Genomic DNA, 25,788 nt, shown 5'->3' with positions numbered 1-25,788 from the left:
AATTAATGGGAAACCGAAAGGAGTGTTTACGGACATATTCAATCTCTCCCTATCCCAGTCTGCTGTCCCCACTCGCTTCAGGATGTCTACAATTGTTCCTGTACTCAAGAAAGCAAAAGTAACTGAACTAAATGACTATCGCCCCGTAACACTCACTCTGTCATCATGAAGTGCTTTGAGAGGCTAGTTAAGGATCATATCACCTCTACCTTAACTGACACTCTAGACCCACTTCAATTTGCATACCGCCCCAATAGATCCACAGATGATGCAATCGCCATCGCACTGCACACTGCGTGCTCAGCCCACTCCTGTACTCCCTGTTCACCAATGACTGCATGGCCACGCACGCCTCCAACCCAATCATCAAGTTTACAGATGACACAACAGTAGTACTGGACTGAGTGCTTGTAGGCGTATTGTAAGGCAGGTCCTCACCAGACATCACCGGCAACAACGTCGCCTATGGGCACAAACCAACTGTCGCTGGACCAGACACAGCTGGCAAAAAGTGCTCTTCACTGACGAGCCGCGGTTTTGTCTCACCAGGGGTGATGATCAGATTCACGTTTATTGTCGAAGGAATGAGCGTTACACCAAGGCCTATACTCTGGAGCGGGATTGATTTGGAGGTGGAGGGTCTGTCATGGTCTGGGGCAGTGTGTCATAGCATCATCGGACTGAGCTTGTTGTCATTGCAGGTGTAACAGTATAACTAACATCCGTCCCCTCTCCCCGACCTGGGCTTGAACCAGAGACCCTCTGCACACATCAACAACTGACACCCACGAAGCATCGTTACCCATCGCTCCACAAAAGCCGTGGACCTTGCAGGGCAAGGGGAACCACTACTTCAAGGTCTCAGAGCGAGTGACGTCACTTATTGAAACGCTATTTGCGCGCACCACCGCTAACTAGCTAGCCATTTCCCATCGGTGACACAGGCAATCTCAACGCTGTGCATTACAGGGAAGACATCTTCCTCCCTCATGTGGTACCCTTCCTGCAGGCTCATCCTGACATGACCCTCTAGCATGACAATGCCACCAGCCATACTGCTCGTTCTGTGCATAATTTTCTGCAAGACAGGAATGTCAGTGTTCTGCCATGGCCAGCGAAGAGCCCAGATCTCAATCCCATTGAGCATGTCTGGGACCTGTTGGATTGGAGGGTGAGGGCTAGGGCCATTCCCCCCAGAAATGTCCGGGAACGTGCAGGTGCCTTGGTGGAAGAGTGGGGTAACACCTCACAGCAAGAACTGTCAAATCTGGTGCAGTCCATGAGGAGGAGATGCACTGCAGTACTTAATGCAGCTGGTGGCCACACCAGATTCTGACTGTTACATTTTGACCCCCTCTTTGTTCAGGGACACATTATTCAATTTCTGTTAGTCACATGTGTCTGGAACTTGTTCATTATATGTCTCAGTTGTTGAATCTTGTTATGTTCATACAAATATTTACACATGTTAAGTTTGCTGAAAATTAACACAGTTGACAGTTAGGGGACGTTTCTTTTTTTGCTGAATTTACATAGACATGGAATCACTGGTCACTTTAATAATGGAACGTTAGTCACTTTAACATACTGCTTTACCCATTTCATATACTGCTTTCTATTCTACTGTTTTAGTCAATGCCACTCCGACATTGCTCGTCCTAATATTTACGTATTTCTTAATTCCATTCTTTTACGTTTATATTTGTGTGTATTGTTGTGAATTGTTAGATTGCACTGTTGGATCTATAAATGCAAGCATTTCGCTACACTCGCAATAACATCTGCTAAATATGTGTATGTGACCAATACAATTGTATTTGATTTGAGAGAAGTAGCTAGTGTTCGCCTGTTCAAAACCATCTTTCAGTGAGGATGATACGGTAAATCAGGGTTGGTTGGGCCTTGGACAGGTTTAACTTCATTCCATATGGGGAGGATTCGCGATTCCCATCTCGTTTTCTGCCCAATCTCTTTCTTAGTCCCATGCTCTTCAACCTACCTGTTTTTATTCATCTCTATGAGCGTCTCAACTCGCGCAATGATGGACGTTGTCGAACATCCAACCCCATCCATGACCTCTTTCAAACCGACCAATCACCATCGTCTTTAGATCCAAACCGAGCATCACGGTTAGTTGTATCTCTGTTTTGTGTGCCATGGACTCAGCCCAGTAATATTGACAATAGGGTGAAAAGAGATTACCCCAAATAAAACACTGTTTAAAGAAAATTTACCTAAAGTACAGAGGTGTGGTGTAAACAAGTGATTTCCTTCATAACTAGGGAATGTGATTGACTCAGCTTAATATTTTTATACATCCGTATTTTGTTATTAATGGGACTCGGAGGATTATTTCGTTAGAAGGTAAAAGGTGCTCGTGGGTTTGGCTGTCTAATAAAGGCCAAGATAGCCTTTTCTGGTGTTTTTTTCCGCTACTTGCGAGAGGCTACTTGTACGGGATTGGAAGCATTTTAGTTTAATATCGTCTAATACAGGATAACTACTTGCCACCGTCTTCGTTTCGAACCACAGAGCCTCAGAGGATCAAGGTAATGTACGATACGACTCATTCTCGTTCGTCTGCAGCTATCTTGTTTCGGGTACGTGTGGTTCTAGTTAGCATTAGAAGCTAGCTAGTTTCCATATCGAGAGATGTGTGGGATTAATGTTCAGCTCGTTTTCACAATTCGATGTCAGTAGGACACATTAGAATACATATTTTTGTTATAAATTAAATCGTTTTAAAAATGCTAGATAGCTATACAACGTTATGTAACACACACAGTACTCATTCCTACAACGTTCATGTAACTCGCTAACATTAGTTAGCTACCTAGCTATGACTGGCTGACGAATTTAGCTAGCTAGAACGACCCAACATCACAGCTGGCTAACCGTTAGCTAACTTTCTGTCGTTACTAGCCATTAAATAACGATAATCTTATATTTTGCTCATATTACTACCAATATTACCAGTATTACATTATATTGTGTTAAGACCAAAACAGTATATTGTAAGTACACCTAGCTAACGACAAACACTGAAGAAGACGCTTGTTTTTGGTGGAAATGTCGGATGGCTAGGTTGCTAACTAGCTAACGTTAGCACCAATTACTGTGATCTTGACTTCGCTAGCTACTATACGTGTTTGTTCAAGATAAGTAGAGAGTTGATGCTGAGCCTATGCTATCCACTAGTTATTATTATAGCAATACAACCGTCAACACTTGCATTGCGTTACGTTACATTGGTGTTGACGGAATGTCTCAACAAAGGTCGTTAGCTAGGTATATTTGAGATGGATATGGATTAGCATATGTTTTCACGCTCTCACTAGAGATAGAGAATTTACACTCGGTTTCCAGCTGACAGGCGAATGCAGTCATTATGTTGTGGTCAGGGTGTGCTTCATCGAATTTGTTATCAAACCATGTTCCACCAAAGAAAGCATGGGGCAATTGGCAGGTCCATGTGAACAAATAAATGTTCTTAACTAGATTAGTTTTTAATATGTATTTGTTTTATAGCTAGTTCGTTTAATTTTACCCCTGCGTATTTAAATATTTATCGGTGCATTTGAATCAACAATCGTGTTTAACCCAGGATTGGTTTTTAATATATATTTGTTTTATAGCTAGTTCGTTTAATTTTTGCATTTGAATCAACAATCGTGGTTAACCCGGTTTTAATAGAAGTTTGTAGGCTAACTAACCAAGGGTTTCCTAGATGTGCATAATGTTAACATTAATCCATTTGTTCTTGTGGAGGCTTGCCCAGAAGGTCAGGTTCAGAGGAAATGTAATCATCATACATACATTGTCCCTGTTTTGGTTGAGGAATACTGTCACATTTCTGAGCCTTGCCGTTTGGAATGAAGATTTTGACAACCAGTCTGTACTATTAGAGTCCTTGGACAGATGTTCTCCAGTGGCATATTTGGTGTCGTCTTTATTTTGTTTATGAAAGCATACAGATAAGGGTGGCTTGATTGAGATTTCATTTGAAGGGTGTTTTTTTTTGTTATTTCTGCAAACCATGTTTTTCTTAGAAAATGCTTAAACCCAGTGAATCATGTTGAACAATTTATTCACACTGTAGGTGTACATGATTGTGATTTAAGCATCCACAGGTGTGTGCCAGTGTTTGTGTCTCGTGTGTGTTTGAGTGAGCGTGCGTGTGTACACACAATTTTCATGTGTCCCACCGGGTCATTCTGAAGGGTTTTGAATGTCACATTGAGGAAGGTAAACATCATGTCCCAGCCAAGATAACTTAGCATCCAAAGTCCCCTGTATTTATGATGGGAGTAAGTGCCTATGCCATGTGCCTGACTGTAATATAGCCCAAGTCTTAGTCACTGTTCCCCCACCTTATCAGCCTTCTCTGGGCGCCTGTCAGTTTGGGCTTGGTGCATTATGGGATTGCCTTGTTTTATGATGTGCCTGAGCTCTGTGCAATCATTATAGACTATCAGGAACTGACCGGGTCATAATTTTATGTCATCTGTCAGTTCTCATGATTCAGTATACATTTGTTACTTGGAAAAGTCCGGACTACTGTCTAACGCCTATCCTCAGTTTAAATGCAGAATTAGGATTAAACTATTGTGATTATGATACCACTTCCCTTTCCCAGAAACTTTCTAGATTTTAGTTTTATTTAGCCATAGTAAGCAGGTCCTATTTTCAGGTCCTTTGTGCACCGGTTTACATGTACACTTAACAAAAATGTAAACGTATCATGCAACAATTTCAAAGATTTTACTGAGTTACAGTTCATATAAGGAAATAAGTCAATTGAAATAAACTCATTAGGCCATAATCTATGGATTGCACATGACTGGGCATAGGCCCACTGGGGAGCCAGGCCCAGCCAATCAGAATGAGTTTTTCCCCCATAAAAGGGCTTTATTACAGACAGAAATACTCCTCAGTTTCATCAGCTGTCCCGGTGGCTGGTCTCATACGATTCCGCAGGTGAAGCAGCCGGATGTGGAGTTCCTAGGCTTGGTATGGTTACACACGGTCTGTGGGTGTGAGGCCGGTTTGACATACTGCCAAATTCTCTAAAATGACATTGGAGGTGGCTTATGGTAGAGAAATTAACATTAAATTCTCTGGCAACAGCTCTGGTGAACATTCCTGCAATCAGCATGCCAATTGCACGCTCCCTCAAAGCGTGAGACATTGTGGCATTGTTGTGACAAAACTGCACACTTTAGAGTGGCCTTTTATTGTGATCATGCTGTTTAACCAGGTTCTTGATATGCCATGCTTGTCAGGTGGATCGATTTTCTTAGAAAAGGAGAAATGCTCACTAACGGATGTAATCAAATTTGTGCACCACATTTGAGAGAAATAAGCTTTTCTTTTTGTGCTTCTGGAAAATGTCTGGGATATTTTATTTCAGCTCATGAATCATGAGACCATGTTGTGTTTATATTTCCGTTCAATATATATCCACCTATCACACTGACACTTTTGCACACATACATGCACCACCCACCACTTATGTTGCTACCATACTGTTTATTTTTTTATCCTGCAACCAATCACTTTCTCCCAATCCCTGCCTACATGTACATATCTACCTCAACTACTCCAGTATCAGATTCCCTGTACATTGTAAATGTGGTACTGCCACTGACCCTATATATTGCTTACATTCCCCATTTTTTTCTTCTGCTTATGTGTTATTTCTTGTGTTTTTGTTATACTATTTTGTTTTTGAATAATGCTCTGTTGAGAAGGGCTTGCACTGTACTTGTGCATGTGACAAATAAAACCTGAAGCTATGCTGGGGAGGAGTTTAATAGGGATTTTGCAGTATGGCACATTGCTTGATCCCCTCATCAATTCTGTCCATCCTTTCGCTCCTTGGGTTTCTTTTCTGTGTTTGTGATTTGTTCTTCTCCAGCTCCCTGGCTGGTAATAAGAGGAGCTTTCTTGGGCCTGCTGATATTTGTTAACTTCCTGTAGTGTTGCTCTCTTCTTCCCCATTCTCCCTGCTCCCTCTGTTGCTCTCTCTCCCTCTGTTGCTCTCTGTGTGTTCTCCCTCTGTCTTTAATCCCCCCCAGCCTGTGTGGATGTCATCTGGTCACTTATGTAAGGAGCATGGGGGGGGGTGGCTTTGTGCTGTGAAGCAGCAGCGGCACCCATGCCTCAACCATTAGGGCTTGTTGTTTGGTCAGTGAGTGAGCACTAAGGACTGATGGTGATATGTGTGGACTCTATTGCCACTGTGCACAGGTGATTGTAATGTGGAATAGCATGCACCGCTGTGTGCTTGGGTTTACATCGGCTGTAGCCCAAGTCTCCACTGCATGGTGGCAGGTGGTGTTTGCATGGCTTTTTGTAGGCTTTTGTGGCATGTTCTCTGGCTCCAGGGACTCACTTTGTATAATATTTGAATAGGCCTGTCCAGTTTTCAGTGGCAAACTATCACAATATTTTTCTGCGGAAAAGGACTTGTTTGCTTTCTAGATTTTGTTTTTCTGTGGTAACAGACCTGCGTGGCTATGCAGGTAAGCAGTAGGAACGAGAGTTACGACCATCTGATTAACTATTTCACCCTTGGGTCGGTAAACAGGCTAATAAAGCCATAGCTAACAATGCCACCCATATTCTCAGGGCAGGCTACATGACATGATTGTGTGTCTAGTTTCAGGGCTGAGTGTCTTTAGTTTGCTTGCTATTCTCTGTCTCCCAGCCTGTCCCTTGACCGGTAATGTGTTAGACGTTGGATGAATTTGACCCGATGGATGGATTCTTGTTAACCCTGCTGCACCCCGTCTCTGTCAATGCTGTCCCTTACTCCGCTACGCTGTGGGTTTCTTCTTATTACACACACAGTCTGAGACCCGTAGTAATCCAATTATGAATTGCCTAAATTGGTGGATTAAAGGCGGCGCATATGCGCCATTTTGGTTTAGGCTGTATCACAATCGGCCGTGATTGGGAGTCTCATAGGCGGGCGCACAGTTTGGCCCAGCGTCGTCCGGGGTTGGCTGGTGTAGTCCGTCATTGTAAATAAAAATTTGTTCTTAACTGACTTGCCTAGTTAAATAAAGGTTAAATAATAAAACAAATTGTTGTAGTGCAGTAAAGGCTGTTGGTTTTGGTTGTGTACAGTGTCTTTCTGGCTTCCCCTCCTGGTGCTCCTAATCAATGGCTATGAGGCATAATCAGCAGCACACACAACACTGGACATTTCCTTAGCTTCCTCTCAGCACAAGAGTGTCTGCACTCAAATGACAGCTTTCAACCTCACTAGCAGCATTGTTGCTGGTGGTGCTGTTGTGTGTGCATGTAGGTACGGCGTGGACATTCACTATATATACAAAAGTATGTGGACAACCCTTTTAAATGAGTGGATTTGGCTATTTCAGCCACACCTGTTGCTGACAGGTGTATACAATCAAGCACACAGCCATGCAATCTCCATAGACAAACATTGGCAGTAGAATGGCCCTCCTGAAGAGCTCAGTGACTTTCAACGTGGCACCGTCATAGGATGCCACCTTTCCAACAAGTCAGTTTGTCAAATTTCTGCCCTGCTAGAGATGACCCGGTCAACTGGAAGTGATGTTATTGTGAAGTGGAAACGTCTAGGAGCAACAGCGGCTCAGCTGTGAAGTGGTAGGCCACACAAGCTCACAGAACAGGACTGCTGAGTGCTGAAGCACGTAGTGTGTATAAATCGTCTGTCCTCAGTTGCCTTAATTTTGCTGTCCCCCAGGAAAAGTCAGCAGCTAATGGGGATCCATAATAAATACAAAAACAAACACTCACTACCGAGTTCCAAACTGCCTCTGGATGCAACGTCAGCACAATAACTGTTTGTCGGGAGCTTCATAAAATGGGTTTCCATGGCCAAGCAGCCGCACACAAGCCTAAGATCACCATGCGCAATACCAAGCGTCAGCTGGAGTCGTGTAAAGTTTGCCACCATTGGACTCTGGAGCAGTGGAAATGCATTCTCTGGAGTGATGAATCACGCTTCACCATCTGGCAGTCTTACATATTAATCTGGGTTTGGTGGATGCCAGGAGAACATGACCTGCTCCAATGCAAAGTGCCAACTGTAAAGTTAGGTGGAGGAGGAATAATGGTCTGGGCTGTTTTTCATGGTTCAGGCTAGGCCCCTTAGTTCCAGTGAAGGGAAATCTTTACGCTATAGCATACAATGACATTCTAGACAATTCTGTGCTTTCCTGTTTCAGCATGACAATGCTCCCGTGCACAAAGCGAGATCCATACAGAAATGGTTTGTTGAAATCTGTGTGGAAGAACTTGACTAGCCTGCACGGAGCCCTGACCTCAACCCCAAACACCTTTGGGGTGAATTGAAAGGCCGACTGCGAGCCAGGCATAATCGCCCAACATCAGTGCCCGTCTTCACTAATGCTCTTGCGGCTGAATGGAAGCAAGTCCCCGCAGCAATGTTCCAACATCTAGTGGAAAGCCTTCCCAGAAGATTGGATGCTGTTACAGCAGTAAAGGGGGGGACCAACTCCATATTAATGCCCATGATTTTGGAATGAGATGTTTGACAAGCAGGTGTCCACATACTTTTGGTCGTGTAGTGTATTTGCACATGAACACTGTCTTGTTTTTTATGTGTTGCTATATGTTAAGCAGAGACTTACAACTTGTTATCTCCCCTCCTACAGCAGGGCTATGTCCTCGGCAGCCACCACACCTCCATCTGTGGACAAAGTGGACGGATTTTCACGGAAGTCTGTCAGGAAGGCCAAGCAAAAGCGGTCGCAGAGTTCGTCCCAATTCCGGTCTCAGGGCAAACCCATCGAGCTCACGCCCCTGCCTCTGCTCAAGGGTAAGTGTTTCATTTCGAATACCTCATATCTTCCCACATAGTCTCTTTCCATAACCCTCCAACTAACCTTCATGCTAACTTGTGAGTGGTGTGATGTGGGAGTGTGTTTAGTAGTGAATGCTGATACCAGCATGGTCAGAAGAGAGCAGAGAGATGTCATCGATTCTTGTTCATCCCTTCTCTCTGCAACTCTTTTCATGAGCCAATGTGAGCGAGTGTATGTTTATCACAGTCCCTGTGTCAGGGATGCAAACTCGTCACTTTTGAGCTCAAAATAGGTAATCCACGTGAATCGTGTAGATCCATAAAAATAACTTTTGTGGTGGCTGAACTACAAAAGAGAGGCGCGAACTGATCTTCTCCCTGTGTGATCACCACCAGAGATACTGGATATAGTGATGGGATGCTTGTGTCTCCGCCCTTAACAATGAGATTCGTTGTCCACAGAGCGGAACGGCGGGCTGTCAAGCTCCCGCCTGTTCCGCTCTTTTTAGGGAGGGATAATTCACGGGCTGCTGCGTTGTCACAATGGGAACTCTTTCTAGAGCACCCGGTTAAATTGTGCATAACAGTAGGGTGTTAGGTGACGTGACAAACAATGAACGCTATACGATAATAAAAAATAAAAAACACAGGCTAATCAATAATGTGATCATCAAAATACATAGTAAATCATTTCAAAACACAAACATATTTTCAGTCTAAATGGTTAATGTAGTGAGAAATATGTGATTATCGTAAAAGTTTGTGAGTGCATCAGTTACGATCATCCTGAATTAAAATATGGAATAATTTTTGCCATATTAAATTATTTTATATATGCTATTTTCCTTGATGTGTGTTACTACATTACACAAGCTCATGTTTTGAACACATCAAATTTGGGGAATTACTCATCCCTTTTACATCAGACTGGTGGTGATTAAAACAACTCAATCTATTTGTGGGCGGCAGGGTAGCCTAGTGGAGCGTTGGACTAGTAACCGAAAGGCTGCAAGTTCAAATCCCCGAGCTGACAAATCTGTCATTCTGCCCCTGAACAGCCAGGCCGTCATTGAAAATAAGAATTTGTTTTTAAACTGACTTGCCTAGTTAAATAAAGGTTTATAAAAAATACAATTTAAAAATGTTGTGTGTGCTTGTATGATTGTGTGTGAGAGGAGCCAATGTGAGCGAGTGTATGGTACACTGTATGCTACTGACCTTATATTGACCTTAATCCCCAAAAACCCAAATAACTGCCAGGTGTGTGTTTGAAGAGGGTGGTGGGGTGTCTGTGTTTACTTTTGTATCTATGCCACTGGCTTTCATGTCTGTATTTTATTTTGTGGTTCGCAATGTGCCCCACTAAACTAATGCACTGCCAGGGATAGCTGTCACTTTGGTGTGTGGGAAGAAGGAGATGACACACTGCAGCAGTGCTAGTATGGAGGTAGATAGTAGGGGAAGTCAGGATTTTGCTAGTGCGTTTTGATCTGTCTATTGAAAGGCCATGTAAGGTTAGTGTTGACTAATGGCATAATGCTGGTGAGCCGGGCACAATCAGGTGATTGTCCCATGGTCCTGAGTTTACATATCAGCAAAGGTACTGTATCATGTTGTTTTTGAGAAACTTGGTGGATCACAGGTTGACAGGCTACCAGGTCCAACGCTCTGTAAGTGGGCTTACGTGGTTTTGTAGGCACATGTTTCATTGCAACGTGGTGAAGATCTGGTTGGAGAGCTGCACTACTCTCTGCTTCCCATGTTGAAGGAGTACGTTATGGTTTCCCAGGTGCGTATCTTCACATTTTAAGTGAATTCTAAATTCTTATTGGATAAGAAAAATGATATACTATGCCTACTCTCTGGGTCTCATCAGTTGGATGGACATATAAGCAGAGTATTTGCCCTTAACTGCAAACCATCTCTCTGTGTGGTCATAAAATAGTACAATTTTCCTTTAACATGCCATAATGAATTCACAGGGCAGCCAAACCATTGTCCACAAGCAGCTTGAAGTGATCACCACTTTCATGGCATGCTTTCTCAAGGCTGAGCATCACCACACCCAAGAAGCTCATGGAGATGGACTTCATTGACAAGATGCTGCCTTCCAGAGAATTGAATGATGGATCAGTGTCTGAGAAACCTAAGGCAGAACATCCAGGACACCCTGTTAGTAAATGTATAATAATAATGAGAAATTAAACTTAAAACACTTTTTTTTGCTGGGTAAGATGTTTTCATTTACAATCTATTTTGTCAATGTTTTCCAGATTGTGCAAAAGTTTCTTAGCGTGGTGAAGACTGCATACATGACAACTGCAGCCTACATGCAGAAGAAAATGCCACTGGACAGCATGACCCTGCAATTGCTCTCTGCACACGACCCAGTGGTGAGAGGCCATTCACAGACTGGCATCCTGTTGAAGCGGCTTGCTAAGATGATGGACCACTCAGTTCCACCCGAATTTCAGCTTCCACTGGAAGTCGTGAAGTTTAATGTGGATTCTACCCTTCCCCCTTACAAGGATGAGGACAACATGGTCAAGTGGTGGGGCCTGAACCAGATTTTACTAGTGTCTCCCTCAATCTTCCATGGTCCTATTGTGAAGTCTTCATTTATTGTGATGGGAGACATCACAGCTCAAAAGAGCATGAACATGGCTACCTTCAATGCAATTCAGACCACCAATTATATCCACAGGTCCAGGAGTCTGATTGCCTTACAGATGTTCCAGAGACATGATGTCAAGTTGAGCAAGGGATTCTAAGAACATCCGCACTGCAGGAAGGAAGGATAAAGCTCAGAGACAGGAGAACCTGATGAAGAGGGAGGGGTATGGTTGCCAGCCAACATCCAGTGCCCAGCAGACCAGGAAGACTGCAGTGGAGTAGGAGAAGCAGGCCAGACTGAGGACACAGCTAAACAAAGAAAAATATCAAAATCATTTTTAGTCTAAGCTAAAAAAGAAGGAAGCTAAAATGTGGTCTGTAGGTGGGTGTAGGCTAGATGTGAGTGATAACCTGTTACTGTTTATTTTGAGCTTCAAAATAAAATAATTGTCTTAAAATGAGTTGTGTGTGTGAGTTATACTGACAGGTCAAATTCTACTAAGAGGAGACTGAGTTGTGCTTAATGTTGGCTAAGAATTAATTTAGCAGATGGGTCTAGTCCTTGACCTTCACCTTGCAGTGCTTCATTAAACCCACTGGAAAATGTATGTCCCCAAGAAAATAATCAAATCCTCACTCTGTCTGGGGAGACTGAGATTTATCATGACATGATAACCCATAAACCAAGACCAAAGAACCCAACCCCCTTTTCTACCCCAGGACACTATTTTCTCTGTCTATTGTGGTTTGAAAGGTTAGGAGTATTGACAGTATTCCACTATGTATTATGCACTTGATACTCTCTGAGAATATGCAAATTATATGCAAAAAAAATAGCCTTTTTGGACCGTCACCAGTTTGCACCTCTGCTCTATGCTCGTGTAGCGTACACGCCAGTGTGTGTGCATTCTGCTGGTGGTACTTGAACTGCATGCCCAGACAGGGAGGCAGCCTGCTGCTGATTCACAGGTGGGGTCAGTCCTCTCCTGCCTGCCTGGCTCTATACAGAGAGGTTGAGACTAGAGTGACGGACGGAATGCAGCCTGACAGGAACCACAGCCTCAGCCAGGGTGTGTCCCTCCCTCCTGGAGGTCTGTCTGCCACGCGAGTGACCTATTGGGCGTGGGTGGCATCACTTCACTGTCCTCTCTCTTCTCCACTCAGGGCCGCTCTTTAGTTTGTTTGCCTGGCCGTGAGTGAGTCACACTTTCACCATTACCAGCCAGTGCCGCTGCAGAGCAGAACACAGCAGAGCTCTGGGCGAGTAGGGTGCAGTAGTTGCTCTGCATTCAGGCCCATGTGAGGATGATGTGGTCGGGCAGCACTACTGTGCACTGTATACCATCCGTGTTCTTATATAAACACCTGCATAATAAAAGGTGCAAATCTGATCTGACATACTATGATTTTCTCATCATATTGGACACCATCATTTTAAATGGTTAAACCTAAGTATTGTTGTCTTTGTAAGTGCCTTTTTAAAATGTGATTCCATTTTCATGATAGCTTGTTACCTGTAATCTCCTCTTTAATTCAGGGTATGAGTACTAGAGCTCTGCTCCCCTCCCTGAGCCCGACGGACCCCGACATCATGCTAGGGCCAGGCAGGGCCTGTTTTCTTTCCTCTATAACAACAGTACGGGCAGGGCACGGACGGGTACACTAACATTTTGAAGCTCAGCCATTAGCGTGTGATGTGCTGCGCAGTACAGTCATATCTGTTTAAGATCATAACATGGTGTCAGAAGTGATTCAACCTCACGACCAGAGAGATTATTTCACAAAAAAATAATGTTCCTTGAGTTTTGTCAGAGTCTAGCGTGACGAAAAGTAGCTAACAGCTAACTGCTCTCTCATGTCTCTTCATTGAGCAGAGCAGCCCAAGCGGAGCCGTTGCTATGGATACTCAGAACCGCCATGAGCAGAGCACAGGGAGCGAGTGACCGAGGAGCAACAGCAAATAGATTTACTAACAGAGGAAGTTATTTCTGGTTTCGAGCAGGGCGTGGCCTTAAATTTGGCAGAAGCAATCAGGCCTGAACATCGTGGACATGGGTAGGTGTTCGGGCTTAAATTCATGCCCGTTCATTGCTCTAACGAGCACATCACCACAGTGAAACGCAGAACCTTAATACATTGAAATGGTATCTACCATCCTGTGACGTGATCACAGATCTGACATGACTGGATTGATGAAAGCTTTGTGAAACCCTCTGATTTCACCTCTCAATTTGTGTTGGATCTTTGCACACTTGGGAATACTTACAAGGATTAGAGGAAGGATGCATTTTCAAACGATTGTAGTCGGGTCTGGGACCATGTAGACAACAGGAGGAAGTAGCTGTTGGCTGACTGAGGAGGTGTGTGTAGTTGCCTGGTGTTAGGTGAGCTGCACTTATTCTATCCAACCATGTGGTGGCGACTGGCGATGCCTCAACCCTCCGTGCGGCACCAACACACGCCCTCATCTATCATCAACTGACTGACCTTTGACCTCTAAGGAGGAGCACTCTATGTACGCAGTCAGTGAGAGTGAAGAGACTGAGGGTGGCCTTTCAGACTTCACCCGCTAGTCACAGCCAGGGAAATATGGTTTTCCTGTAACTAGATCTGAGCCTCCTATGTTGATTCAGTTTGTTTAAATTCTTTTGCTATTTCTTGAAGGTGGAAAGGGGACAGATTTTCACCCCATGTCAACAAAGACAGTAGAAATAAGCATTCATAGTTTGCTAGGCTGCAGAGCCCATGGTCCCAACAAGGGATACTTTTTATTCCTAAATGTTGTTTCGGGTAGTTGTTCCAGGCCTGCGTGGATGTCTCCCTCAGTGTGCAAGTCAAGAGTTGTTGTGGTAGCTCTTTAAGAGCCTTCACAGGAAGTTAGAGGGATGGTGAGAGTGACCGAGAGAATGAGGGAGTGGTGATGAGTCTGGCATGGAGCCTGAAGAAAGAATTAGTGTCCTAATGCTTCATGGCAGAGGGAGGGAGGAAGAGGAGGACGAAGAGGATTTTCCAATGCTTGGCCAGGTCATGGCAAACCCTTTCCCCTCCTTCCACATCTACTAGGTGGAGTGGAGATTCCCTCTGTTTACCAGAATCTTCGAGGTGAAGTGATGCCCACGTTAAGGATGTGCGCTGGCGAGATGCCTGTTTTTTAAGACCACCTCTCTGTGTAGTACGGAAGACAGATCGCTCTCTCTGACCTCGTGAGCCGAATTTAAAAAAACAAGGGGAGTAGAAATAGAATGAAGACGGTGAAAGGGGAGTTAGGGGAACAGCACTGGCCGTAGAGCTTCCACCAGCCCCTCTGTCTGGTGGTTCCTGGTCTCTGTTTGGTCAGTGCGGCCCCCCAACGCTCCCTCTCCCCCCTACGCCCTCCCCTCAGGGGTAACCTGATCCACCAGTTGTCTCGTTATAGATTTCCAGTCCCACTCGCTCCAAACAAGCTGCATAGGGGGGAGTGTGTGCCCACTACAACAAACTACTATTTTTCACACCATCAGTATTTGAATAATTTTGCCCCAACAGATAATATTTTGGGCTGGTGGACTCTACAGAGGAACGGAAACCTGAGAGTGAGTGTCCGTGATTCTGCTGGGGGTGGAGGAGTGTTCTAGTTAACCTACTAAGGGCCCTCTTGAAGGCTTGGCAAGCTGTGTTGGTATGTCTGTCTGTGGGGCTGAGTGGAGAGTATATAAATGGAGTGGTAATGGCAGGGGGACATGGAAAGAGGGTATGACTGAGCTTTTGAAGTCAGATGTAGGATAAGGGTGGAGCGGCCTGTGCAGCAATCATCTCTAAGGAGTGCTGCTGTGTAGTACTGTGGATGAGCAATGCAGTAGCTTCGCCATACAGCAGCCTTCGTTCTGTTGGCTTTCTGTCTGCCAGAGGATGTGGTAGCCAGGCAGGTCTTACAGCAGGTAGCATATTGACTGTGTTGTCATGGTCAGTGCCACTGATTGCAGGGGTTTTCAGAGTTATGCTTGTTAAGGGCGTGGTGGCTATGGCTGGTGGAATGCTTGCTATGTGATTCACCTGCGCACGCTGCTGCTGGCCCTCTCACCTGACCTTGTGTGTGAAGAGTGCCTTTGTGTTGACAGCCCCAGATTACCCACACTGCCTTTGAAAGGAGGCACACAGAGAGAGAGACTGTTCTCTGCTACCAAGAGGTGACCGTAGCTGTACAATGCCTAGGAGGCTTTCGATGTTCAAAGTTAAAATGACTTGTATGAACTCCGTCGGCCTTGTTACTATAGTGGAGAGCAAAGTTAGCACCGTGTGATTACATCCGTCAATGATTGACAGTACATGGCAGTGTAGTTCATAATGAGGCTTCTTGAAGCTGCCATATGAGAACACATAGAGAACAGAAAATAATGTCTCAACTTATTTCATGGTGTCATTCCATTGTATAGCATACTGGTTGACTAAATTAACAAGTAGTAGGAACTTGTTTTTAAAGGAATTAAGTATTTTCATTATAGAATCGTCTGAATGATGAGATGGATACAAAGATGGGCACACAAACAGGAAGGGCTCAGGTGGGAATTGAATCCCTATGGTCCAGAGTTGGTTGCGTTTCTGCCAGACCATACTCCGACCAACCATTACCTGGTTTGTTGTCTAATCTTCAGCTCAGAGACGATGCAAACGGTGTGTGTGTGGTTCTCCATCTCTGACACAGTGTTGATGTGATGGTCTGCCTCCCTGTGTATACATACAGTACATATCATACATATTGACCTTCAGTCTCTGACAGTGTTGGCCCGGTCACCTGCTGAGCCCATCTGTTGGAACCGCTCACTCTCTCCTGCAACCGTAACCCAAGCCCGCCAGAGTGTATAGTGTGGCCGGGATTTTCCCCTTAGACAAGCAAGCAGGCAGACTTTCTGTGTGTGTGTGTGTGTCGGCTGCTCTGAGGGACGTAATTGTTACTCTATACCTACACTCACTTCCTGGATTTGTGTTTCCATCTAAAAACGGTGACCACTAAGAATAGCCTTCTACGTTCTGAGTAAACTCCATGGATGATGGGTTTTTATTAAGTCCTGAAGCAAAGTACTTGAGTCTTAAGACCTGGCAAAGTGTCCATTTGCGTTACTTCCATGTGAATTTCAACTCAGTGTCCGTTAGCTTTAGCATCACATGACTAACACTGCTGGTCGTTCATTTACAGGGATGGCCTCCCAGTTACAGTACTACGGAGTACTTTGTACTGTACTACCGTGTGCTCTGTACGGTTACAGTACTACCGTGTGCTCTGTACGGTTACAGTACTACCGTGTGCTCTGTACGGTACTTACAAATGTTGCTACTGCCGTTGCTATTGGATTTTCTCTGCCTGCAGGTGTCGTTGTTTAACCCACATTTTTCAGTCAGGTGAAAAAGGTGACTGTTGGGCAGGACAAGGGGACTGCGACACATTGGGCTGAGGTGGGTGTGTCAATCATGACTGATGTCATATGATGTCATGCGGTAGAGCAGCATTGCACAGCAAGTCCAAGTCTCCACATAGGGCTCAGAGACACCAGTAGCGTTTGCTGGCCGAGAGTACTTGGCACATCTGGATGTCATTTGTGAACCGAGTGCGCACCGATTTTACATTTAGAATCGTGGGAAATGTCGGCAGTCAGACGTCTTCCTCGGGTGGTCCTTAAAATACAGCGTGCTGAACGATCGGCAGACGACCGCTGGATCCACATTGGGTGAAATGTGTGCGAGCTTTTAGAGTACGTGATGTTCCTGAGGCTCCAGTCTCTCATCAGTAGATGTCCTATGAGAGGACCCTGGTTATGTGGATATGACGAGAGGCTTGCTTGCACCCTGCTCAACAGCTTTAAGTGATTATGAAATTTACTTTCAACATTTCCTGTGGTGAGCCATTAAACTACTCTCTCTCTCTCTCTCTGAGAAGCTCAGCTTTCTCCACATTAATTAAGCAGCAGTCTTTATTTAGTCTGCCAGGGGAGCTATGATGATGCTCCCCTCCCTGTGCTGAGGCTTGTCAGAGTGTGCTAGACTGAACTATTCTGTGCAGAGTGCTGACCTAGTCTTGGGCTGGGAAGGGTGATGTGGTTTGCTGTGCTCAGTTCTGCTGGTATGGGCTTAGCATCTGAATTTTAGATGTCATTATTTTAGATTTTAAGGTAACTGTTAGTGAATCAGGCTAGATTACATGGTGCTGAATGCTGATCTTTCCTATGTTGCTTATTTGGGACAATTGGGATTGAGACCTGCTGAATGCTTCTTCAATGGTGTGAGTCTGGACCCAGCAGCCCAGGGTTGTGCTAGGGTAGTCTGACAGGGATGGGTTGGACTCTCACCTATTTTCTAAACTATACATACTTTATTACACATTGGAATTGTGGACTTTACTGTGTTGGTGTGTGCCAGGGGCTGGGCAGAGAAACGTACTCGGTATTGTGATGAACTGGTATCTCCATTGTGTTGTCCAAGACTGGGTGCTCCAAGCCGTTCTAGGACTTGCTCCCTGTCATGGTCTGTTGTGGTCAACTGAGCCGTGTGCTCACTCCTGGTTGGTTACTGTATGCTGTATTGTTATGGATAGGGCTGTCGTGTTCACTCCTGGTTGGTTACTGTATGCTGTATTGTTATGGATAGGGCTGTCGTGTTCACTCCTGGTTGGTTACTGTATGCTGTATTGTTATGGATAGGGCTGTCGTGTTCACTACTGTTTTAAACAGAACAAATATTTATTAGGATTATTATTATTTTCACCCTACCACCCCTTCCCTGATTGGAGTAAACTGACAACAACACTTCTGCTACTTACAGCTATTTTCGCTCACATGTACGGCACATGTAGATAAATAATTATACATATATTCCTCATTTCCTCTTTCTGCAAGTCTTCGATTTTCACCGACTGGCCAATCCACCATTTATTTTGATCTTAACTCCAACCCTCAGATGTCCACAGACAGGTTCATCTGTCCCAGTACACTACCATTTTGCTATTTCCTTTTGCAATACATCCCTCCATTTTACTGTGATGTCTTACGAGGGTCCTGAACCTTCCTATGTGTAACATTTCTACTGATATTGCCCCAAAGATAAGTACTTGACCCCAGGAGCATATTGATATTTCCCATTGACTGATCGTGGTTTTTCAGATCCCCTAACAATACAGTTCGCAGGTCCATCTAAACTGTAATATTATGACATAAAAACCATTCCTGGACCCGACTGCAAAAGTGAGCTATTAGATAAAAATGTTGCTGCAAAAATAATGCTCAACATATGAGGAATTGAACAGTCAGCCTTGTGCAGACTCTGCCACGAAGAAACACTCACTAGAGCATCTTTTCCGCTACTGTCCATCGGTGGCTCGCTTTTGCAGTCAGATCCAGGAATGGTGGTTTTATGTCATATCAGGGTTCAGATGGACCTGCAAGCTGAGTACCAGAAAAGATGCTCTAGTGAGTCTGTTTCTTCATAGCAGAATCTGCACAAGGCTGACTGTTTAATTCCCCATATGTTCAGCATTGCTTTTTTGTGGCAAGTTTATCTAATAGCTTAAATTTAAATGAACGGATTGATGTCAATTGTTGTTTTACATGTCAGTTCATAGACCCGATGCCAAGGTATTGGTACATCAGAGGCCTGTTTCCAAACGGACTTGAACTTTATGCGGCACTGCGGTCAAACCTTTTGACTTCGATTTATACTAATAAGTATAAGCCATTTCTGTTTTTTAATGAGTGGTAATGTGTAGTAGACAGACTCATTCTTTAATTTCTTCTTTAAGTAATTGCCTCTTAGTTGCTTTTGTGAAAATGTTACTTGTTTACAATGTCCTTCATGAATATTATACCCTTAAATGTTTTCAGTAAATTGGAGTTTAGCCATATTATTTGCCGTAATATTTGATCTGCCTTTTCTGGAGGATGAAATTTGAATTGTAGCCAACTCTGTATGGCTTCATTTAAAAGGAGGATACTTCAAACAGGGATGCTTTGTCAATCTTCAAAAAGGCAAAGAGCCCAATCTTAAACAGGATGGGCCTCTCTTAGTAGCCTGCTGGAAAACTAGTTTGGATTATGATATAATGTTGGTATAATGGAGGCTATAAAGGGGTTTAATGCCTTAATATTTAAGTTTTAACCCTCCAAACCCATTTTCGTTATATACAGTGCATCTGCAAAGTATTCAGACCCCTTGACCTTTTCCACATTTTGTTACATTACAGCCTTATTCTAAAATGGATGAAAACATTTTTGCCCCTCATCAATCTACACACAATGTCCTATACTGACAAAGCAAAAACAGGTTTTTAGACATTTTGGGGGGGAAAACAACTGACTAATGACATTTACATAAGTATTCAGACCCTTTACTCTGTTGAAGCACCTTTGGCAGCGATTACAGCCTTGAGTCTTCTTGGGTATAATGCCACAAACTTGGAACACCTGTATTTTGAGAGTTTTTCCCATTCTCTGCATATCCTCTCAAGCTCTTGTCAGGTTGGATGGGGAGTCGCTGCACAGCTATTTTCAGGTCTCTCCAGAGATGCTAGATTGGGTTCAAGTCCGTGCTCTGGCTGGGCCACTCAAGGACATTCAGAGACCCGAAGCCACTCCTGCGTTGTCTTGACTGTGTGCTTAGCTTTGTTGTCCTGTTGGAAGGTGAGCCTTTGCCCCCAGTCTGTGGTCCTGAGTGCTCTGGAGCAGGTTTTCATCAAGGATGTCTCTGTACTTTGCTCTGTTCATCTTCTCTTCGATCCTGACTAGTCTCCCAGTCCCTGCTGCTGAAAAAATATCCCCACAGCATGATGCTGCCACCCATGTTTCACCGTAGGGATGGTGCAAGATTTCTTCCAGACGTGACTCTTGGCATTCAGGCCAAAGAGTACAATCTTTGTTTCATAATACCAGAGAATCTTGTTTCTCATGGTCAGAGTCCTTTTTGATGCCGTTTGGCAAACACCAAGCGGGCTGTCATGTGCCTTTTACTGAGGAGTGGCTTCCATCTAGCCACTCTACCATAAAGGCCTGATTGGTGGAGTGCTGCAGAGAAGGTTGTCCTTCTGGAATGTTCTTCCATCTTCTCAGAGGAACTCTGGAGCTCTGTCAGAGTGACAAAGGGTTCTTGGTCACCTTCCTGACCAAGGCCCTTCTCCAACGATTGCTCCGTTTGGCAGGCGGCCAGCTCTAGGAAGAGTCTTGGTGGTTCCAAACTTCTTCCATTTAAGAATGATGGAGGCCACAGTGTTCTTGGGGACCTTCAATGCTGCAGACATTTTTTGGCACCCTTCCCAAGATCTGTGCCTCGACACAATCCCGTCTCCGAGCTCTACGGACAATTCCTTTGACCTCATAGCTTGGTTTTTGCTCTGACATGCACTTTCAATTGTGGGACCTTATATAGTAAGGTCTGTGCCTTTCCAAATTATGTCCAATCAATTGAATTTACCACAGGTGGATATACCAAGGATGTTCAATGGAAACAGAATGCACCGGGTATTTAGGTGAATAAGGTATTTGTTATTTTTAATACATTTGCAAAAATTCTAAAAACGTATTTTCACTTTGTCGTTATGGGTAATTGTGTGTACATGGACGATGAACATTTTTTTTAATCCATTTTAGAATAAGGATGTAATGTTACAAAATGTGGATAAAGGGAAGGGTTCTGAGTACTCTCCAATTGCATCTAAATGTGACCGTAGCTTTATCTGGTTTGCCATTCCAAATATTATTTTCTTGCATTTCAAAAAGGATTCTCCTGGATTTGGTAGAGCAATGAATAATTATCTAGAAATATCGCAGTTGACATATTTAATCAGGGTAAATTTCTTGTAGATGGACAGGTTTCACTCTCCATAGTTTCAAGATCCTATATATTTTGCTGCGTTTTATATCAAAGTTAATAGTTGCAAGATCGCTCTTCCAGGAGACTTTCTCACATCAACTGATGAACAACACCTGGAATAATGGCATCACGAGCGTTTGTGTGTTGGTTGTGTGCTGGGCCCAGCCGGGCGCTCCTTCTCCCTGGAGAGATTTCTCTCTCCTGTGTGACTCTCTGCTCTATTAATAGCTTCCTTTTAAGGCCATTCACATGCTACTCCTCTCCTATATACCCAGGGGTTGGATGGAAGACCATCACTGACTGTACTGGTGCACTAATTATATGAACCAACCAGGAACGGGACAGGCAACAGCCACAGACCCTTACACAGACCCCCCCACACACACACACACACACACACAGTGGGGCAGGCCTAACAGGAGAGGCATTGTACTAGACTAACCACGCACTCACCCTGATGGTCCTAGCTATCTGTGATTTAAACTTGGATAGGTATAGGAACAAGAGCATTAGGCCAGGGGGTAATGTCGGATTATCTTGGAAATTTTGAAAGAGGACAAAATATTGTTCCAGGGAGGGTCGTCATCAGACCAACTTTCCCAGCAAATCCAGATTTTGGGTAGGCAGGAATACAGGCAGACATTCTGCTCATGTTTAGCTCGGGCAACAAGCGTATATGGCAGTAACGTCACCGGTGACACGCGGCCCATTTTCCACTTGTACTCTATCCCAACTGACGCCGGAACTTCTACAGACATGTAAGCTGGTGCATTGGTACATTGTCAGAGGCAACCTGTCTGTCAAGAGAGACTAGAGTCCAAGTCAGACACCTGTTTGGATATGTAAAGCTGGGCGATTTATCCATTTCGAGATAAATTGCCTGAATTGATGCCCTAACGATAAGTTTATAACATTAATGTGCATTGTTTTTTTTTTGTCCTTTTAAATGGGCTCCTTAGTAGAACAGCGGTCTAAGGCACTGCATCTCAGTGCAAGAGGCATCACTATAGTACCTGGTTCGAATCCAGGCTGTATCACATCCTGCCGAGATTAGGAGTCACATAGAGCGGCGCACGTTTGGCCCAGCGTCGTCCGGGTTTGGCCGGAGTAAGCTGTCATTGTAAATAAGAATTTGTTCTTAACTGACCTGCCTAGATAAATAAATGTTACAAATGCTCAATGCAGCCATTTTTATATCACCGACACTCCCACCCATACAAAACTGCAGATTTTTTTTAGAAGGTCCTGTGTAGATTTGATATTTTCAACCATCAGCTATCAGGAAATAAATAAAAAGTCACACTTTTACAGTGTTGGTTTCATCAGCTGTTGTACAATATGATACAAAACACACAAACTGAATTTGGACTCCACTGGGAATTTAAAGATGTCCTCCAGCAATTTTACTTTTACTGTTGGAAACGATATCCCAAATATAAATACAGTAAACACACTGAAGGATTACAAGGCTACTATTCTTTTACAGGCCTGGTAGACTTGTTCTGTAACCCTGGCCTCTCCTGTGCTCTGTCTTACCCATGCTGCCTGGCTGGCTGAGATATTGCCCTGTGTAATGTCATGTTGACAGATGCTTGGCTGAGGAATACCGGGTAGATAGTTGGTGTCTTAGTGATGGTCCATGATAAGGTCACTTTTAACAGTACTGTCTGTGAGTTTTATACCTCCTGTTTAAACTACAGGAACAGACTAATGCACTATGTAGGAGACTCAGAAGACTAGACTACCTAGATATAAGTACTAGTACATATAGCATCGGTTGAAGCTCTTGGGCAAACTGGTCCCTGATGGAAACCTCTTTACATTATTACATTTTTATTGATCAGTTTCCCAATCTCTGGGACAGATGCCCATTCCTCTGGTCTGTATGGTCTTTGTTCTTCTACCTGTGGATGCTACTCGTATACATGTTGACTAGAGCCACATTCTGCAGTGATGAGTGACCTGTAGGGTCAAGTGGTGTGTGCATGCGTGTGGGCACAGAGATGATCAAATGTTATTTGTCACATGCTTCGTTAAAGGTCATCTCTACTCCAGCTTTCTTTTATTATTGGTTTCAGGGCTCTGTTCAGATATCCTCTCATGTGATTGCTCTGTTTCTGCCATGTGCTCCTCTTCCTCTCTGCTAGAAGTCTCCCTATACTAGTAGGCCTCTCACTCCTGACATCTCTTTCTCTCCCTGTGTGTAGACGTGCCGGCACCGGAGCAGCCGGAGCTGTTCCTGAAGAAGCTGCAGCAGTGCTGTACTGTGTTTGATTTCATGGACACGCTGTCTGACCTGAAGATGAAGGAGTACAAGCGCTCCACGCTCAACGAGCTGGTGGACTATGTCACCGTCAGCAGGGGCTACCTGACAGAACAGGCTTACCCGGAGGTGGTCAAAATGGTGAGGCTACAATACACTAAACAGAACACGCACTCATGCCATAAATATACTTGCTTCCAGCCAATTTAAGTTTGTTGATAAAAATGATAAATACAATGAACCTTAATTAACGTTTCTGTTTCACATCCATGTTGAAGTGCCTGAGTTTCCTATAAAACTGATTTTCATATTACTCACTCCACTCACATGTCCACTGCCTTAATCTCCAGGGAAGTCAGTTGATTGTATATTGTTCTCTGTCCTGTCTCCCAGGTGTCTTACAACATATTCCGGACCCTTCCACCCAGTGACAGTAATGAGTTTGACCCAGAGGAGGATGAACCCACACTGGAGGCCTCATGGCCACACTTACAGGTAACACTGAGGCTACAATTGATTGGTGTGTGTGCGTACTGCCTTCTATTGGAGACTGAGTGTCGGTCCCCTCTGTAAAAACCTACCTGGAATCCTTGGTATCTTGATGTTTATCTTTAATGCATGATGATGTGGCCGGTGGCACTTTGCTTCTTGAAAGTCCAATATCTTGATAACTTGACTGCTGACATGCCATAACATTTTGGGACTGTATCAACAGTGGACTAATAAAAATAAAAAAAATATATAGTTTTTGAGTTGAGTTCCCATTTAAGTCCTGGCTCTGACAGTCCCTTGTATGGCTACAGGTCTAGTGTCAGGTGCTCTATCTCTCAAACCCTTTTCTGTGTACCTGCTGCTGTACCTCCCAGGACTCCTTTAGAAATTAGATGAAGATCTCAAGGAGATTCTTCCTGGTAAAACTTTTTCATTGTATTTATCTTTTATAACATTTCCAAAAACAGCCAAATTCATTTGACCAATTAAAAAATATATATATATATTAACCCTCCTAAACATAAGCCCTCCTCCCCCTGGCCATCTTGTAACCCTGGTTACCACTAAAGGTAATAAGGACCCTACCCAAGGTGTGCCTCTGACCTTTGACCTCCTGCGACCTATTGACCTCCCAGTCTGTCCTGCTCCAGTCTCTCCATAGCCTTACCTTTGCACTATGAAGACTCCGTCCCTTAACCTCTTCCACCGCTCTCTCGCTTTCTCTGTGTCATAGCTGGTGTATGAGTTCTTCATACGATTCTTGGAGAGTCAGGAATTCCAGCCCAGCATTGCCAAAAAGTACATAGACCAGAAATTCGTTCTACAGGTGAGTGATGTTTTTTTTTTACATTGGAGATGCTGTAGAGATGCACTTCAAAAATGTAGACTAGTGTTGTACAAGTTTGAGTAGTTTGTAGTTGTTTAATCTCTCGTTCTCTCTCGCTCTCTGTAGCTCTTGGAACTCTTTGACAGTGAGGACCCTCGGGAGAGAGACTACCTGAAAACAGTCTTACACAGAATCTATGGGAAATTCCTGGGGCTGAGGGCTTTTATACGAAAACAGATCAATAATATTTTTCTACGGTAAGACGGCGCTCCTCATTCTCACTATATTCATATTGACATGATACTTTCACGGATGTTTCACTAAGGTTTATTCTCTCGCTTTCCCTCTCGTAAAGTTTTGTTTATGAGACTGAGCATTTCAACGGGGTTGCTGAGTTGCTGGAGATCTTGGGAAGGTATGTGACACTGGTTTGACCTGTGGTTAGTTCTGACGCCTTTGTTCTCTGGCGCTGTCTTAATGGAGTAAAACATGTTTTACTTCTTCATCCTCCCTGGGCACTGTAGTACTGTAGTCAAGCCTAAGGCTTGTTGGTTACCTTGCATAAAGTAGCTACAGTACCTGTGTAATTTGTTGGCCCATGTAAAGCGATTGATCGTTAATATATGTTGTCCTCTGTCTTGTTAACATTTGATTCTCCAGTCGACTCAATAGTATATTCTGGCCTCTTTGAATGGACATGTATAATTTGCCCTACTGGCTTAGCTCTGCCTTTCTCCTCTCTCTCTTGCAGCATAATCAATGGTTTTGCCCTGCCGCTCAAAGCAGAGCATAAACAGTTCCTGGTCAAGGTGTTGATCCCCCTCCACACTGTTAGGAGCCTGTCCCTCTTCCACGCACAGGTAGTGTGTGTGTGTTAATGCGTGTGTGTATGTCCAGGTGTGAAATCATGATTGTGTTGGTAATGTGCTACATGATTGAGTCTGT

General features: G+C 44.0%; 1 protein-coding gene across 3 annotated transcripts in view; it reads left to right on the top strand.

The window, feature by feature from the left end:
• Positions 1 to 2,102: 2,102 nt before the first annotated feature.
• LOC110497830 (serine/threonine-protein phosphatase 2A 56 kDa regulatory subunit epsilon isoform) overlaps positions 2,103 to 25,788 on the top strand; it is a 34,322-nt gene continuing 10,636 nt past the window's right edge. Inside the window, exons 1-8 of one of the 3 annotated variants that reach the window (XM_021574251.3) lie at positions 2,103 to 2,549; positions 8,673 to 8,836; positions 23,470 to 23,666; positions 23,919 to 24,020; positions 24,751 to 24,843; positions 24,970 to 25,100; positions 25,199 to 25,258; positions 25,595 to 25,703. In XM_021574251.3, the coding sequence (XP_021429926.1) occupies positions 8,680 to 8,836; positions 23,470 to 23,666; positions 23,919 to 24,020; positions 24,751 to 24,843; positions 24,970 to 25,100; positions 25,199 to 25,258; positions 25,595 to 25,703 (849 nt within the window). In that variant the 5' untranslated portion in view covers positions 2,103 to 2,549; positions 8,673 to 8,679. Of the gene's footprint in view, positions 2,550 to 8,672; positions 8,837 to 13,964; positions 15,007 to 23,469; positions 23,667 to 23,918; positions 24,021 to 24,750; positions 24,844 to 24,969; positions 25,101 to 25,198; positions 25,259 to 25,594; positions 25,704 to 25,788 lie in introns of those variants that run through there. The other 2 variants (XM_090211260.1, XM_036954799.2) reach the window with 2 other exon arrangements.

The sequence above is a fragment of the Oncorhynchus mykiss genome, chromosome 19 (assembly GCF_057628025.1).
Source record: "Oncorhynchus mykiss isolate SJ-2025 chromosome 19, ASM5762802v1, whole genome shotgun sequence".
NCBI classification, from domain to species: Eukaryota; Metazoa; Chordata; class Actinopteri; order Salmoniformes; family Salmonidae; genus Oncorhynchus; species Oncorhynchus mykiss.
The sequence above is the reverse complement of the archived record's forward strand: the minus strand, read 5'-3'. Positions and strand labels throughout refer to the sequence as shown.